At 38.8% G+C, this 15,734-nt stretch overlaps 3 protein-coding genes across 15 annotated transcripts in view; all 3 read right to left on the bottom strand.

Moving 5' to 3' along the window:
* mxd1 (MAX dimerization protein 1) overlaps nt 1-3,229 on the bottom strand; it is a 28,567-nt gene extending 25,338 nt beyond the window's left edge. Inside the window, exons 1-2 of the mRNA XM_041787691.1 lie at nt 2,338-3,229; nt 1,583-1,682 (exon numbers count right to left, since the gene is read on the bottom strand). Of these exons, the coding sequence (XP_041643625.1) occupies nt 1,583-1,682; nt 2,338-2,404 (167 nt within the window). The 5' untranslated portion in view covers nt 2,405-3,229. The remainder of the gene's footprint in view (nt 1-1,582; nt 1,683-2,337) is intronic.
* Nucleotides 3,230-4,155: 926 nt separating this feature from the next.
* Nucleotides 4,156-10,322, bottom strand: snrnp27 (small nuclear ribonucleoprotein 27 (U4/U6.U5)). Of its 3 annotated transcripts, none has more exons than XM_041786728.1 (7): nt 10,136-10,322; nt 8,036-8,168; nt 7,569-7,684; nt 7,387-7,466; nt 4,825-4,889; nt 4,538-4,632; nt 4,156-4,460 (listed from the first exon to the last, which is right to left on the bottom strand). In XM_041786728.1, the coding sequence occupies exons 1-7, from the start codon at nt 10,170-10,172 to the stop codon at nt 4,450-4,452; spliced, it is 537 nt and encodes a 178-aa protein (XP_041642662.1). In that variant the 5' UTR covers nt 10,173-10,322; the 3' UTR covers nt 4,156-4,449. The 3 variants fall into 3 exon arrangements, with proteins under 3 accessions (XP_041642662.1, XP_041642663.1, XP_041642664.1); XM_041786729.1 differs by having other exon boundaries at nt 4,538-4,587; XM_041786730.1 differs by lacking the exon at nt 4,538-4,632.
* A 2,909-nt stretch (nt 10,323-13,231) lies between these two features.
* Nucleotides 13,232-15,734, bottom strand: part of add2 (adducin 2 (beta)) — a 38,347-nt gene continuing 35,844 nt past the window's right edge. For 7 of the 11 annotated variants that reach the window (XM_041787790.1, XM_041787797.1, XM_041787795.1 and 4 more), the window contains one exon: nt 13,232-14,563. In XM_041787790.1, coding sequence (XP_041643724.1) covers nt 14,307-14,563 — 257 coding nt within the window. In that variant the 3' untranslated portion in view covers nt 13,232-14,306. Of the gene's footprint in view, nt 14,564-14,719; nt 14,754-15,734 lie in introns of all 11 variants that reach the window. The other 4 variants (XM_041787798.1, XR_005991907.1, XM_041787799.1 and 1 more) reach the window with 4 other exon arrangements.

Below are 15,734 nucleotides of genomic sequence, written 5' to 3'. Positions count from 1 at the left end.
GTTAACATTAGCTACATTTAAATGAGCATCACATGCTTGAAATAAAATGATTTACTCACAGTTTTAAAAGGGTGCCAATAATTTTGTCCGGCCCATTTTTGAGTTTTGTGTAAAACTGTCAATTTTGCCTTTTTTCTTCTGCTTTTCTGTGTTGTTCCAATGCACATAAAGGAAATAAACATGTGTATACCAAAAACATTTGTAATTGCAACAATTTATGGGAGAAATGGTGTATTTTCTGGAAAAATTTCAGGGGTGCCAATACTTAGCTTAGTTAGCTTTAACTAAAGCTAATGAAACTAAAGCGAGCCACCCTTCCTGTAACTGCTCTAAAAGGTATTTAAACATTAATACATTTTTAACTGCAAACAAAATCCTACTGTCCTTGTTTTTGCAAAAGCAAAACAAGAATGGCATAAAATGATTGTTTCCTTCATTACAGCAATTCATATCCAATTTGCAATATGAATCAAAATAACTGCAATTAAATATTTCTTTTCAAAATTGTTCAGCTCTAATCTGTATCCAAACAGGGTACAGTTTAAGACAGTAGAAAAAATAAAGAAAAAAATACAGAATAAAATGCAAAAAAGGCAAAAAAAATCAGCAAAGAAAACAGATTGACTGCAATTAACAAAAAAAATATATATCAAAGAACTAACAGGATCACAAAATTTGATAGTTGGATAGCCCTGTTTTTTCATATTTAAATGAAGACATATTGCAATGCCAGTTTTTCCAGTGTAGTTCAGCCATATTGGCGCGCCAACTTTTCTGCCTTTTCTGCCAAACTTTAAACTTGTTTTTGCACTAATTGGGTGTTTTTCTGGCATTTCACAAAGGGCTTTCGTGTGCTACTATAGCCACATTAATCATGTGACGAATGGGATTGCACTAATAAATACTGAGATATGGAATCCAACCTGATATCTGATAACAGAGCACACATTGATCTGTAGGGTGAAGAACACATATCCATCCTAATGTGAGAGAGTAATACTGTGCTGCTTACAGACTCAGTGTACCATATGTATATGTTTCCACTGAGGTGTCTGGAACTACCCCTCCCCACAGACATGTCTTCTGCAGTCACCTTTACTGACCCACTTTGCCTTTACAGAGTGGCCATTCGCTACCAGCCAGACTGATGTTTGCTGCTGTCAGTCACAGGCTTTGAACAGAGTGAGGGGGAGTCAAGCATGGTCTTTACAAAAGGACTCACAAAGGCATAGTCATTTGCACCGCGATTACAGACTTCATTTGTGCTTGTGCATGTCAGAGATTAGTGTGAATATTTTTTGCATTTTTTTTTTAGCATTTTTTCAGTACGATAAATGTGAGCATTTTATTACAGAGGGTGTGGAGCTGAATTTTATAGCACGGGTATGAAATATTTACTTTCTCAAGACTGAAAAGACCTAATAAAATGATGCAAGATATGCTTTCAGTATCACAAACAGAAATTTTGATTTGGAGTGGGAAAATAAGGGAATAATGGATTAATCATGCTGCAGTCAGTAGGGAATCACTTGATGATGATGATACAGTAAACATATGCCATAGCGAGCAGAATGTCCTTTACCTGCTACTTGTGTTTTTCTTGCTTTTGCTTTTCCTTTTCAAGCTCTCCCTCTCTCGGCTGCTGATGAAGGGTGGCATGGAGGCATAGCCGTGTTCAGCCTCTGCAAGCAAATAAACAACATAGTGGTCACATGTTCAGGATATTTGGCAATGCAAAATATAGCCACAGTGAAAGGAAGCCCAGCAGGGAATTGGAGGACTGCAGAATGTGCCACATTAAATCTTTTCTGGAATTCAGTAGCAATGCCTTATGCTTACGCGCAGGTGTGCAATGAATGGATTTCCTGCAGTATCTTTCTACAGTGTTTTCTCCCTCTGCCTGGACAATGATGTCATCTTGAACTGAAATAAACCCCACCAGCAAACCACAACAGAGGGAAAGGAGGGGCCATCATGAAAACAATGTCTCCCTACACATCTGACTGCATCTGCCACATATGCATGCATCTTTTATCATAAATGAAAGGAAAATGCACTTATATTTCTTATACTTTTGCATTTTATTCCCAATTATGCCCGAATATTGGTAAGCAGATATTTTGTGTAGGTGGTTCATGCTGCTGTATTGTGCAAAATCCGTTCACATTTCTATTTTTAACTGCATGACCCGATTATTTCATTTTAAGACATAAGGACTGCGACATGATTTAAAATTTAAAATGACATGTATGTAAACTTGTGTGATTTTTAGGGGCTTTGCATCGTTATTTTACAGGAAAACAATAGTCCATAGATCACAATACAATTACACTTTACCTCGTTCCCTGCGATCAAGGAACTCAGCTGCTTCGATCAACATCTGCACCAGTCCGATCGCCGCCATTTTTAACAATAACACTGATATTATAAAAATCCGAAAAGGGAATCCGTGGATGCACACAGCCTGCTTCAGGTCGGGCTATCTTCTGGCACTCAGGTTGCCTGCTGTTGTCTCAGTTATTATTTAAAAGGCGAGAGGTAACGCTGAATAGTTACTCCTGCAGAGTATAAAACGAGCTATTTAAAAGTTAAAGGTCGTGAAAAAAACGTGACAGCACCAGGAGGGTTTAAAAGCCAGACTGGTCTGATTGTTAAAATGGTTCAGGTAAGGATTTGGTTAGCAGGCTGGTTTAGTCTGGCGCTAACACTGTTCTTCACACCTTAGGTTGATTTGCCTTCGATATAAAGCAAGCTGTAGGCTAAATATTGAAGAAAAAGTTCTTCGAAAAAACAGCTTGTTGACAAAAACAAGGTGTAAAGTAGCTTGACGAATAGAAAAAAAATGAGCCGAGTGTTGTTTTGTTTGGCAAAAAATGCAACTTGGCTGACGTTATCGCTAGTGACAAGTTGTCAAAAGTTCCTGTTAGCTCGGCTGTGTATTGTAAGGATCAAGCCAATCAAAAAAACAAAAACGATGGCTGTAAGGTTGTCAGACTTGCCTGATGTGCAATGGAAAGAAAAACCGAGCTAGCTGTTTTTAAAGTTCAACCGTCGATGTCTCCCAAACTGCTCGGTTCAGGGCTACGTGGCTGGCTAGTTTGTGCTGGTTTATCGATGATCACGCGTGATATGTCTCGTTGGAATCGCAGATAGCGACTGACATCAACTGAGGAATAGCTCGTGTTTATCAAACTGCTTCCAAAATAGTGGCTTGTTGATCTGGACGACAGCTAACTACTGTACTTCACCACAAAGCTTCCGTGTTCTGCGATGTAATTGGCTACTGGACGTTGCTTCTCGAGCACTCATTGGACGTTACGGACGTCAGCTAACGAGAGGGGCAACCTGTCACTGCAACTGACGCTCTGAATCCGCCATTTTGGTTCCGATTTACATTGGTATAGTCGCTCTTTAGAGCCAGAATGGATTGTTACGCCGTGAAATTCTCAGGCAACGTTATTGGCTGTTTTCCGATAAACTGGTTTGCTATTGGTCATAATGCCCACGAGCTCAAAGAGACAACGCCCGCTTCTGACAGAAAACACACCCCTCTGCCATGCTGTTTCGCGGTGTATTGCAATGATTGGCTCCTTTCATGTTGTTTTATTTGCTGTCCACTGATTGGCCGGATTCACATGCTCTTTTTCTATTGGTTTGTCCCACCTCCAGTCACAGAGCAACCATTTGCGCATGTGCATTGGACTACTGTCTGATATGATGGCAGAAAATGCCTGCTTCATATTTGGACGGGTGTATGAACCATGGACAAACGCTAAAGACAGCCTGACAGTTCCTTTACTGAAATATGCCGATTCGTTTTTGGGCTATATTACGTCTGTAAACGAGGAAACAGTCCATCCCATACATTCTCAAGAAGACCCTTATTAAATTGTGTCTTGGAAAAAAACAAGAAAAAGCAAGCTAACCAACAATATATATCCAACTGTTTCCTTAGTGCATCCTTGGAGTAATACCTGTATAACTTACTTTAGAAAGAACATTGTCCTGAACCCTTAACTACATGATTAAATGTAGGCTTTATTAGCTGAGACACTTGTGATGACACTATAAATAATCATGCATATAATTTCAAATGTGAAAGACAAGATTACAAATTAAAAAAAAAAAGATATTTCTCATACACAAGACTGCAACTGGAATTTTAAAAAGTTTTATTCAGATAACCTTAAACAACAAAAAGCCCATGCAATGAGGCCAGAACTGTCCTATTAATATTTAGCTGCATCTTACAGCAAGCCATTATTTACATGAATGTGTGTTTAAAAAGTTAAACAGATCTGTAACACAACACAAAACCATTCGAAAAAAAAAAACAAGACTATTCAAGACTTCGAGGGGAGAAAGGAAATTATCTTGTCGACGTCACGGTGAGTTGTTGATGTTTCTAAGCGATAAAATCCAGTGGTCTGTTGAATCCTCCTTTCCGATTCATGTACTGCCTAAAAAAATAAATATATGAGAAAAACATTGCATCACTGTTACCCTCGCAACACTTGCAGATTACATCATCACGCACCAATAGGAGAGCTGGGATGTCTGCATAGAAACACCTGCAGAGGTGATTGGCTACAATAAAAGTGGTTGACACTTAGTGGGCTCACTGTAAAAGGACTGAAAAGTTGACGTTTTAAGTCAGCAACCTGATCAAACACCAGAACTTCAAAGAGTGACTTCAAAAAGGCTTTTATACATTATCTACAGACAATAAAACTTATGAAAACTGTATGGCGATTCAGGAAGGCTGTATGATTAAAAAACAGCCCTATGCAGGTAGAAATATTTTGTGTTTATTTTTTGACGTACCTGTATTTTCTCTTCATGGTCACATTAACAGCATGTGCCTTGGCTGAGCCTTCTGCTTTCTTCCCCTGTGTGAAAACAAATCAGCACATATTATAATTTATAAAATGAGAGGATAATTACCGATAAATCAAACTAATTAGTCTTCACTTCACATAAACCAGTCTGTCAAAAAAGGAAACACAAACCTTTAAAAAAAAAATTAAATGTTAGAGAAAAAACCATAAAAAAGAGAAAACCATGAAACACATAAGCCAATTGTTGTGCCCTAAAACATTAGATATTTTTTGCTAGTCAGACTCAAAATACACTTTTAAAGTAGATGTTACTTCAACATTAATCATGCCAAATTGAATTTCTCAAAGCTGGACTTTAACACATCAAGATAGTGTGGTCAGAGATTATTTTTATCTTGTAGGTATACACCTAACCTGATATGCCAGATAGACCATTTCCAGTATTTACTGTGTGTGATATATTTCACACCCTTCTCAGCAGCAGTCCATAGTTGATGGTAGGAAGGGCAGAACCCTTTAACAATCTCGGATGACTGGACGAAAGTTCTCTTACATTCATTACATGTCAACCAGAGCAACAAATTTATGATGTAGTACGAGTACACAGCTCTGGGGAGTGAAATCTGCAACACACATTAAGATTTATAAAATCTTAACCAACTTTTTCAATGTGGGAGACCCCACACATGGCAACAAATGCTCACTGATTTTACCATGTTGTGGTGTAGAATGTGAGGATCTACATAGCACACCACATACTAACAGATTCTGCTCCCTGACAACCAGAGTCTCAGCCTGGTCTCATCTCTCAAAATGCCAAATCTTGCGCGGTCATACATGACTTTAGAGTGAAGACGCTATGGCACTGGCTATTAGCTACACGCTAAGTCCTTTACAGTAGCTTCCTCCCTTGTCAGTTCACCTGTAGTATGTTTTACTGCACAATATTAACCACTCATTTTGTTGCCACGAGTCAACAAGCTTCTCTTCTATTTCTAATGCAACATCTGACTTCATGCTTCACGTTTTCTATCCTTGCCATGGCTGTACTTCCTCCTTCAGTCAACTTGCTTCCTGATTGGCTACTGCTCCATTGACATTCATGTCTGCTTGGCTGTCCTCGGTTCTCACCACCCACTATAGGATTTTTGGTCGAAGATATTGAACATGTTTAATATTCACAATCTTGAGTCGGATAGACACACCACAGGATAATCTGGCAAGATTATTTTAAGAACCATCCCATCAGGCTTTGCTGACTTTGGTCAGAAGAGAGGATTCAGCCCAACAATGGGCACGATCATTGTCTAGTGTGTCAGCTGCTTAAACTACATATTTTTAGCACATTATCCTTCATCACATTTCAGGAAGCCTGTAGGTAAGCTAAACTCACGCTGAAGCCAGTCCGGGGAAGAGCAAAGATCTCTTTCCATCCAAGAAAAGCTCTCAGTGTAGTTCTTTACTGTTCTTTTAAAAAACGGTCCACTTTTGATTAAACTTCCACTGTAGCAACATATGTTTTGTTTTGTTTGTGAAGCATCTTTGAGTGTCCAAAAAAAGCACTATTTAAGGGTGATGTACTATTATTATTATTATCAAAGCTAATCGCTTAACTTGCTGCTATTGTACTGGCATACAGTAAAACTAAACCCTTTCCTTAGCCACCTCCCTTATTCTTCTAAAACAAGACTGATTGGTCTAATAGTTCTCAGACCAGACACAAACATCTCAGCCTGAAGAATTGCAGGATGAATCTGCTTAATGATTGACCAGCTAAGAGTCCGGCTAATCCAAGGTTAGCATACACCTCAAAAGGACCAAAACTGGACTAGGTGTTCTGCTAATGTGCCACAGCCTCCATGCCAGGATGTAACCTGGAAGTCAAACAGCATAAATGTTAAGCATAGCAGAAGTTGTTTGTCATCTGCCTATGGATAACATCATGAGCCAGAGAGAAAGCATTCATCGTGTTTGTCAAGCACAGAGCCGTACAATTTTTAATTTTATTTTATTGCATTTATTTAAATTAAGTCGCTTTATGTTTTGGTATCTACCATTCGTCTTCAGTTTCAAAGAAGAGTAGACCTTGTTATTCCTGAGAGCAGAAAAGTTCATTTGGCTTGGTTTTTAAATTAGCAACCACCAGGGCTACAGCTCCTTTGCTGATGACAATGGTGTTGCTTTAAAAAGCAGAGAGAATTCGACCAGCTGAAATGGAAAAAGGACCATGGGTTGTTCTTAACCAAACTTCAATATCAGGATTTGTCTGAGGGGGATCCCAAGAATACTGTCAAAAAGAACACCCTTCCTCATACCTTCAGTACAACATTAAGGTGCACAAACACTTTAATTTTTTTTCACTTTTATCAGAATGCTCTGGTGCCTTCTCCATCTTGAAAATCAGTGCACACACATATTAAGTTGTTGCACCAAGCAGGCCCAAAGACATAATTGCAAACAACAATATGCCAATCTTCCAAGTAGACGTAGAAATCACTTTGAAATCAACAGCACCCCCTTGTGGCTGTATGACATGCGACATTCTTACCTTGGTGCTATCAAAGGAAGAAAATCCCATTAGTTTCATCATTTCGATTTCCTCCTCTGTTTTGCCCTGCATGTCTTCCGCTGCAAAAAAAAAGCAGATAAATAAAAAAAGAATGGTGTTGAGCTCTGAAAAAAACAGACATTTCTTGCTTGGAAACAATGCACTATTTTCAATAGTTATACCCGAGATCTGAATTGGCTTCGAAGACTTTTCCTTTGCATCTTTGCGGTCATCGTCACGTCGATCTTTTTGTCTCAGAGGAGAAAGGGAGGAGGAGCGGTGACGTCTAGGAGGAGATCTGCAGAGGGAACACAAAGATGGCTGCAGGACGGGTTACCACGACTAATTAAACAGGATAATTCTGCATCCAAAATGATGATTACTGTCCATGTTTGTTGAAATCTGTTTAGATGAAATACTACAGATAAAATTGTTCCATCTGAGCAAACAGGTAAAGAAATGCAGTAAAACCAAATCAAAGGACAAGGCTTTTTGCATATAAATCATCAGAATGATCCAAAAATGAAAGATCAGTTGACTTAGCGGTTATTTATTAAAAATACTCGCACACAAATATGTGCGACCCATACAACGTTCCACACAGAATGTACCTGCCACTATTTATTGATCACAAAAAGTGTTCATTTACCTTGAACGCCTCCTGTGAGGAGAGCGAGAACGGCTTCTACGGCGGTCTCTGTCACGATCCCGGGAACGTGAGCGATCCCTGTCCCTTCGCCTCCTCTCACGGTCTCGTGAAGTTGAGCGGGAGCGCCTTCTCTCTGCAGGACACAAGTTATTAGGCATGAATATAGCTGACGAGCTCAACTGGAGAAAAAAAACATATCATTTGTGTCAAGCAAAGTGGCAAAACTTGAGTATTCAAGCTGAGTAATATGCATTTTATTAAGAATAAACCTAGTGGACCTCTGTTACAGTTTTATTTTTCCTTATAATTTTTTTAAAGCAATAAATTACAGACATATATAAAACTGCCTTCCTGATACCATTTTCTATCGTTACAAAAGAATATCAGAATTGTCACTTACTCCTGCTCGAATGCTATTACTTCTTCTTTATTTAAGTCTGCAATTGTTAAACATATTTTATGCAAGTAGACTTAAGGTGGCCAATCTTGTACTTTTGGTTTCTAAATCTGCAAGATGACCCAAATCAATAGCCTTTAGGTCATTTTCAAGAGAGAATAACAAATAAAAATACACTGATTTTAACACAGAATGTAATTTGAGCCTATACCAGAGATTTGTAGGTAATCTGTGCTCTTTGTTAAGTGTTAAAATATCATTTTATTAAACTGGTATCTGTTAGAAGAAAGTAATGCAAAAAGGTATACATACTACCTCTGTGCAAGTTTAAATATGCAACATGATCAGAATATGTGTCACTGCTATCACCTGAGGCCTATTTTAATATAAATTATTTCTTTAACAGTGCTTTATATCAACCCTACAAGTAGTTAGTTCTGGGTCATTCATCAAGTTTAAATTTCAATAATGATTTTGGCTTCCTATAAGGGATGCACATTTTTATTGTTATAATATCGCACATATTCACTTAAAAAAGGAAATAATGGTATTAGCAGATATGGGAGCCAAAAATTAGCTTTGATCAGCTTTAAATATTGGCCATATGAACAGGTATGTGGTGTTTTAGGCTGGACAAAGACACCTGAGAGAGCTGGAGTCTTTTTTTTCATCATTCTGCCTTACACTTGAAAGTCTGAAATTTGCCAATATGTTCATTATCACACTCTAACTTTCATGTTTAAAGGGCAGACCTTTATTTGCTATTGATACTGGCATAAATCCAATATTGTGCATCCTTACTTTGTATTATCATGAAAATAAGATAGTGTTAATTAATTACTTTTAGATTCCACGTTGCATTCGTTTTGTCCATAGGTTTCATCATGTATGGTAAATGGAGCATACTCTACCTTCCTTTACAGAGCAATATGTGCATGTGAGAACAGCTCTCACTTTAAATTAAGTAAGGAGCAGTGGGAACCATGACACATACTAAAATGCAAGAAAGATAAAAAATAATAATAATGACAGAAAGGCAACTGTTGGGAAACAAAAAAGGTAAAACAACCTCAGTCATAGTTTTTAGGAGTTGGACCTGGAACAATGCAAACCACTTTCAGGTTCATTCCAGGCAAATATACTGATTCACAAGCTGAACACATTAGAAGACTGCTGTTTCTCGTCACTTAATTTAAGGCCTTATCTCATTATCGTGTCTCGGTCTTATGAAGGTTAACAATTTAGAAAACAATACAGCAGAAAAAAACGTTCATAACGGTTACATGCACTCAGTAAATAACATCAAACACAAACTACTTATTTACCTTTTAAATTTTATCACTTTACAAATGTTTACAAATGTGCAATGTCCCCTGAGTTTCAACTGCACAACTCATTTTGCGATTAAGTTAAAAGGCTTATGGAAAAGATTAATAATATCAAGTCTGTAATGACTTCGGCAGAGATCTAGAAATATCCACAAGCATCCAAAGAGCCAGCTACAGCGACGATTACCATAATAATGACAATAATCGTAATGAAACCAGATTCATAACTGTATTCTTTAAAACGGCATTCTGTATCTATCCACTCAAGTAATTATTTTTCTCTAACAATAACACGATATTTAACTATGTAACCTCAAAGACCAAGCAGCATCAGTAGTTAAAACGTTAGCCTCGTTAGCATCTTCTTGTTTTTACCTCGTCTTGGCGGAGTTCGACTTCTGCTCCTCCCCATCCTCCGAGTGGTTTAAAGGACACCTTTATCTAGCGATGTAATACCTAGTAAAAGATAAACTGGGGTGAAAAATACTGCAAAACGGCTGTTGTTTATATGTCGTTGATGGTAATGTCTGCCACTTCGAAACAGGCTGGGGTTTCTTTGGTCAATTTCCGGGCACTAGTCGTGTCATGAGCGCCCTCTATCGACCTGGAGGACAGCGTTCGTCTGTGTTAATTATCTGCAAAACCATTACTAAAATATTTATATTTTGATTTATATAATAAATATCCTCATAATATCGGCCAATTTCGCATCACATTATGTTAATTTGCTTGCCAAATGTAAATATTTAGTTCACCAGGTCTATTTTCTTTCTTCTTCCATTATCTTTCCTTCTTTGATGGAATTTGTTTTTTCTTTTGCCCCTTGTATATAAAATAGAAGATAAGGTATTTCTTTGATAATTGTATGATAAATCAAAAAAATTAAAAATGTATTCAGTGTTTTTGGAGGGGCAAAGCTTTGCATAAATGGCTTAAATAGTTTTATCCCATATTATGGAACCAGGTAATAAATAAAAGAACAGCTTAGAGGTATCAAAACTGGTGATAGACTTAAAAAAAATGATAGATTTATAAAACAGTGAATGCAGATGTGACTTTCTTGAGTGTACGATTGGCCTCAGTAGCTGTTGTTAATGTTGGAAGCAGGACTACTTGTCTTGGTAGTCTTAGCATTGTCACTATCTGGAGCTTGCATAGACAGAGTCTGGGTCTGATGAAGGTGGCAATGCTGTTTGGGCTGTAGTGTAGGTAAGATAAAGATTGTCTCAGTGGTGCCATGGTGGCTGGTGAGAGCTAGCATGGAGGAGGGTGGCTCTGGGACACCGGAGATCACTGTTCAGCCCTCTCGAGGTGTTGTGGGACAAAGCAAACCAAACTCTGGCAAAGGAGGGTTCCCGCTACTGGTGAAGTGCTGGCCTTTTTCTGCATCGGTCTGCATGGCTGACTCATGATGGCCAATATTAAGGGCTTAACTGTTTTTAGGGTTTATTCACTGAGCCCATGTCATTTCAGTAATGTATACATGTCTTGTGTTTACTTCTACTTTGTTTGTGTAAATGCTGTAATTAATATATTTTTGTGTTTCCACTGGTACTTATACTTTGTGTAACACAAGTGCCTTCTGCTGGGGCCCCTGCAGAGTAGCGTGTTAAACCGTGTCGTCTGCAGCATGCTGTGCCTGAGGTAAATTGGTTTGTAAATTCTGATTAAATAGTTGTAGTATTTAGTATGAAGTAGTATTTATTCATGTGATATATGTGACGTGATAAATTTGCAAGAAATCAATATTTTTGTGACAATTTTGAATTGTTATTAAGTTCATTAGACTTAGTATGCTTTGCTAGCTTCACTATTAATCTCTGTGCTGTAGCCTGTTAACCAGAGCCAGGACAATGAAAAAATACTGTGAAACTGAAAAAAGGTCATCTGATATGCCAGATGTATTTGTTTCACACATCAATCTGGTAAACCTTCCATAAACAGCGTTTAGGAAAGGGCAGAGCATTTGAAAAAAACTCGGAGTGTGATTGGATGATATTCTGTCTGTCACATCTTTACGGACCAATCAGAGCAATAAAACACATGACGTCGTAACCGTTACAGAGGAGTAAACTCCATATAGAACTGCATAACCTGAACCATGGCGACTGTAGACATGTCAGTACACACCTTTTGTCGTTTTTGAAAAGAAAACAACTCAATGCTGTTCTTTGTTCTTCTTTTAACGAAGAAATGTCACCAAGTTCTGATAAAACTGACACTTTAGCAGCATCCAAGCTAATGGATGATTGCAATGGCCCCTTGCTGCTGCTTGCTTATGTCACGACTCCGCTGCGCCCAAAAGTACTGACCCTCGACGCTGATTGGTCCTGTCACTTTCTGACCAGGCCCAAACGGTTCATACGGGAGCTTTGCAAGATGGATTTGCCAGTAAGAAACAAAGGAACAGGTGAATCTATCTGCTTTGCAAGGTTAGAAAAAGGAACATTGGCAGTGTAAAACCATCCATCCATCCACCTTACTCTGCTTATTAGGGGCTGGGTTACGGTGGCAGCAGACTGACCAATTCAACCCATACATCCCTCTCCCCAGCAACATTTCCAGCTACTTCTGGGGCGCTCCCAGACCAAACAGGATATAAAATCCCTCCAGTGCATTCTGGGTCTTCCCCGAGTTCTCTTTCCTGCTGGACGTGCACCTCCCTCCAAAGGGAGGCATCCTGATCAGATGCCCAAACCACCTCAACTGGCTCCTTTCAATGTGAAGGAGAAGCAGCTCTACTCCTAGTTCCCTCGAGACATCTGAACTCCTTAACCTATGTCTAAAGCTGAGCCCAGACACCCTCTGGAAAAAACTAGTTTCAGTCATTTGTATCCTCGATCACATTTTTTCAGTCATTATCCAGAGTTCATGTCCAAAGACGAAGGTTAGGATGAAGATAAAAACAAAAAGATTTGGTAAAATGAAAGCTTTGTCCTCTGGCACAACTCTCGCCGTACTACTGATGCTACACCAATCTCTGTCCCAATGCCTGCTGGAGGTCCCCAGTCGAGAAAACCAACAGAACCATATTATCTGCAAAAAGAGGAGATAAAATTGTGAGGTGCCTTAACCGTAAACCCTCCTTACCTTGGCTGCACTTTGAATCAAGACATTTGCATTGGAAAAAATGAATGGCATCAAAATAAGTCGTGACTATGGAAAGTTTTAGCCAATGAACAAAATGTGTGTCAAAAATAGAATCACTGTTTTTATATTTTCTGCATCCTGATATATTTTTGTCAATGGCAATCTCTTGATGTTTTCTTCATGTCACTCCTGTTTGAATGACAGATAACCAAAAGTAAATTTAAATGCTGCTAACGTGCTTCTATTTCTATCAATATAAATGGCTGTTCAATCACTTAAGAGATTAAAACATCGGTAAGAATCTCTGGTTTAACATGTGATCAATGTGTACAGTAGAAAAAAGCAGGAATTGACTGACAAACTTTGACATCCAGCTGGTTTGAAATCAAAGTTGACCTTTAATGACTGATACATGGTAACCTTGCAACACTCACTTATACATCCTAATGAAAAAATAAATTAAAACCATGATGCAAACATCGCACATCAGCATTTTTGCTAAAAGCTACTTAAAACAGAACATAATTACAACTGTTAGGAGGTATTTTGCACACATACAATAAAAGAAAATGAGAAAAGTGGAATGTTTAGTACCTTCAGTATCCTATTACTGGTATTCAGACTGCATCGGCAAGCAACAAATTCTTTATGCTTTATCACTTTTTTGGGCTCATGGTGGCTTTTATGGCGGATTGTGTTTTGTTGTAAGCCAGTATATTTTCCCGCTCTTTTTTTCATTGTTCATCCCTGCTGTAGTAATTTCAATAGGCTGTTAGTTTAACACAAAACCAGCATTCAGAAGAGCACAATCAGTAGCTAGGAGTATATTTCTTCTACACATACTGCACCGGTGCTCACATAGTATACCTGCAACATCTATCTGATAAATAGAACCAAACCATGACTAGAGGATGCCTATGATGGTCAACAAATGCAACATACTAAAATGTAAATATACATGTGGTAAGTGCAGATACATGGAGAAAGGGTGCATAATTCAAAGAGATGTATAGTTGCATTGTGGATATAAAAATGGTAAGAAATGAAGCTGAAGTGCATGGATCACATGAGTAACCCCCAGTGTTAGAAAGGAACATGTATGACCGTCTACACAGTGAAGTTAGGTAATGGTTTGATAGCACAGCAGGTGAAAAAAGACGTGAGTAGTACAGGGCGCTGTGTTTGTGTGACGAGACGTAGTGTGATATATCAGACCTCAGTGAAATCATATGTGAAAGCAATTATTAGTGTTTTCAGCCTGCGTTAGATGAATCACCACATTGCTGTAGTAAGTGAGTACTTTTCTTACAGTTAAGTATTAGAGTTAGCACGCCGTGTCTGAGAATGACATCTTAACTGCCTGTGTTTGTATAGCTCTGATGTGGTGAACTCATCCGTCATACACTAACAAATGTTTCACAATAGGTTTTCACCAAGGTCTTTCTGTCCCAGCTCTTCAGGTTTCTGCCTTTTCCTTCTGCTTTTTGCTCTTTTTCAGGAACGAAGGAGGCTTGAACTTCTTTTTCTTCTTGGACGGGGACTTGGAGGGAGAGCCTTCAGGGGTGCCACCTTGCGGTTTAGCGGGCGGAGCTGCAGGTGTGGAGGAGGTGTCATTGGTCGTGAGGGCCTTCATTCCTTTCTCCAGTTCCTCCGTCGTCTGCTTCTCCTCCTCGCCTCCGTTCTGTATGGCTGGAGCGTCCGGTTTTGCCTCCTCTGCTCAAAGCATTGAAGAAAAAAAGAGAATATTTAGTGATTGGATGAAGAGCCTTGTGTTGGCTGGAGCTGCAAAGCTACATGCTAGAAACATTAGTGCAGATGAACATGCTTGCTTTATGAGAGGTGGGTTTCCATTCTGTTTTCTGTACTTACTATTGAGACAAGACCAAAGCACCAGAAGTGTGCCCTAAGAATCAGCGTGACACAGACAGACGGACAGACACAGATACAGGAGAAGAACAGATACAATAGGTACAGTGACAGACGGGATTCCCTAAAGAGGGATGAAATTTGGAACAGAGAAATCAAACAGGGACTAAGACAACAGGCTTGTACTAGCATTTTGTTGTACTTACCTAGGAGTAATCAACACCAGATTTAATATGTGAGTTATCTACCTATTTGTAGTCCTTCCTAGGGTGATCTTAGAGCCCACTGAGAGTCATTGTCTATCATATTCTGATGGATGCTTTGTGCCTTCAGAAACGGGGAGGAATCTTTCTTTAGTCCTGATGAAGCTAGGGGCTAGAGTTCCTTTTCTGTGTGGTGTTTGCACATGCAATTTGAAGGCAATTTTCGATAACTTCACAGCAAAATCATCTAAACGCAGTGATCTAACTTTATCCTGACTTTAGGCTGGATTTATTCCTCCTCACAAATCAGATGGGGCATGTCCAGATTCACAGTTCATCACAACAACTATTTGTACAAATAATCCTTATGTGTGTGGCTTCACAAACAGTTTTTTTTTTTTTTGCTGCTCCTTAGCCTGTCCAAGCCTACCAGACCTTGAATCTGTAATATCAAATAGGACTGGTATTTATGATTGTAGGTTGGACTTTTCCTAACATATTACCCACAAGAACCAATTAGAGTGAGCAGACCATCAACTCAACCAGAATTTTAATTTTATTTTTAATTCTTGTCCTTGTTTTTTGTTGCAACTGTAATGCATGCTGGGACAGCCAGCTGAGTATTTCTATCGTCCTCCATCTTCATCTTCTGAAGTCAGTTTATTGTTAGTCAGTTTGGTTGGGGCAACTAATTTACTACAAACTAAAACTAGAGCTCTAAAAGAGTGGAAATCTGGACATCTGTGTATAGATTCTACATATCTATGAAGAATCTACATTTAGAGACTACTCTCAGGGTAACTCTGGCTCACTAC

The sequence above is a fragment of the Cheilinus undulatus genome, linkage group 5, assembly GCF_018320785.1.
Source record: "Cheilinus undulatus linkage group 5, ASM1832078v1, whole genome shotgun sequence".
In the NCBI taxonomy this organism is placed as follows: Eukaryota; Metazoa; Chordata; class Actinopteri; order Labriformes; family Labridae; genus Cheilinus; species Cheilinus undulatus.
The sequence above is the reverse complement of the archived record's forward strand: the minus strand, read 5'-3'. Positions and strand labels throughout refer to the sequence as shown.

Excerpts from the sequence above, each read along its gene's own strand:
- snrnp27 (XM_041786728.1), bottom strand. The coding sequence starts at position 10,172 with ATGGGGAGGAGCAGAAGTCGAACTCCGCCAAGACGAG. Across the intron at positions 8,169-10,135 it reads TCGAACTCCGCCAAGACGAG|AGAGAAGGCGCTCCCGCTCA; the intron begins GTAAAAACAAGA and ends TGTGTCCTGCAG. Across the intron at positions 7,467-7,568 it reads GAAGCCAATTCAGATCTCGG|CGGAAGACATGCAGGGCAAA; the intron begins GTATAACTATTG and ends TTTTTTTTGCAG.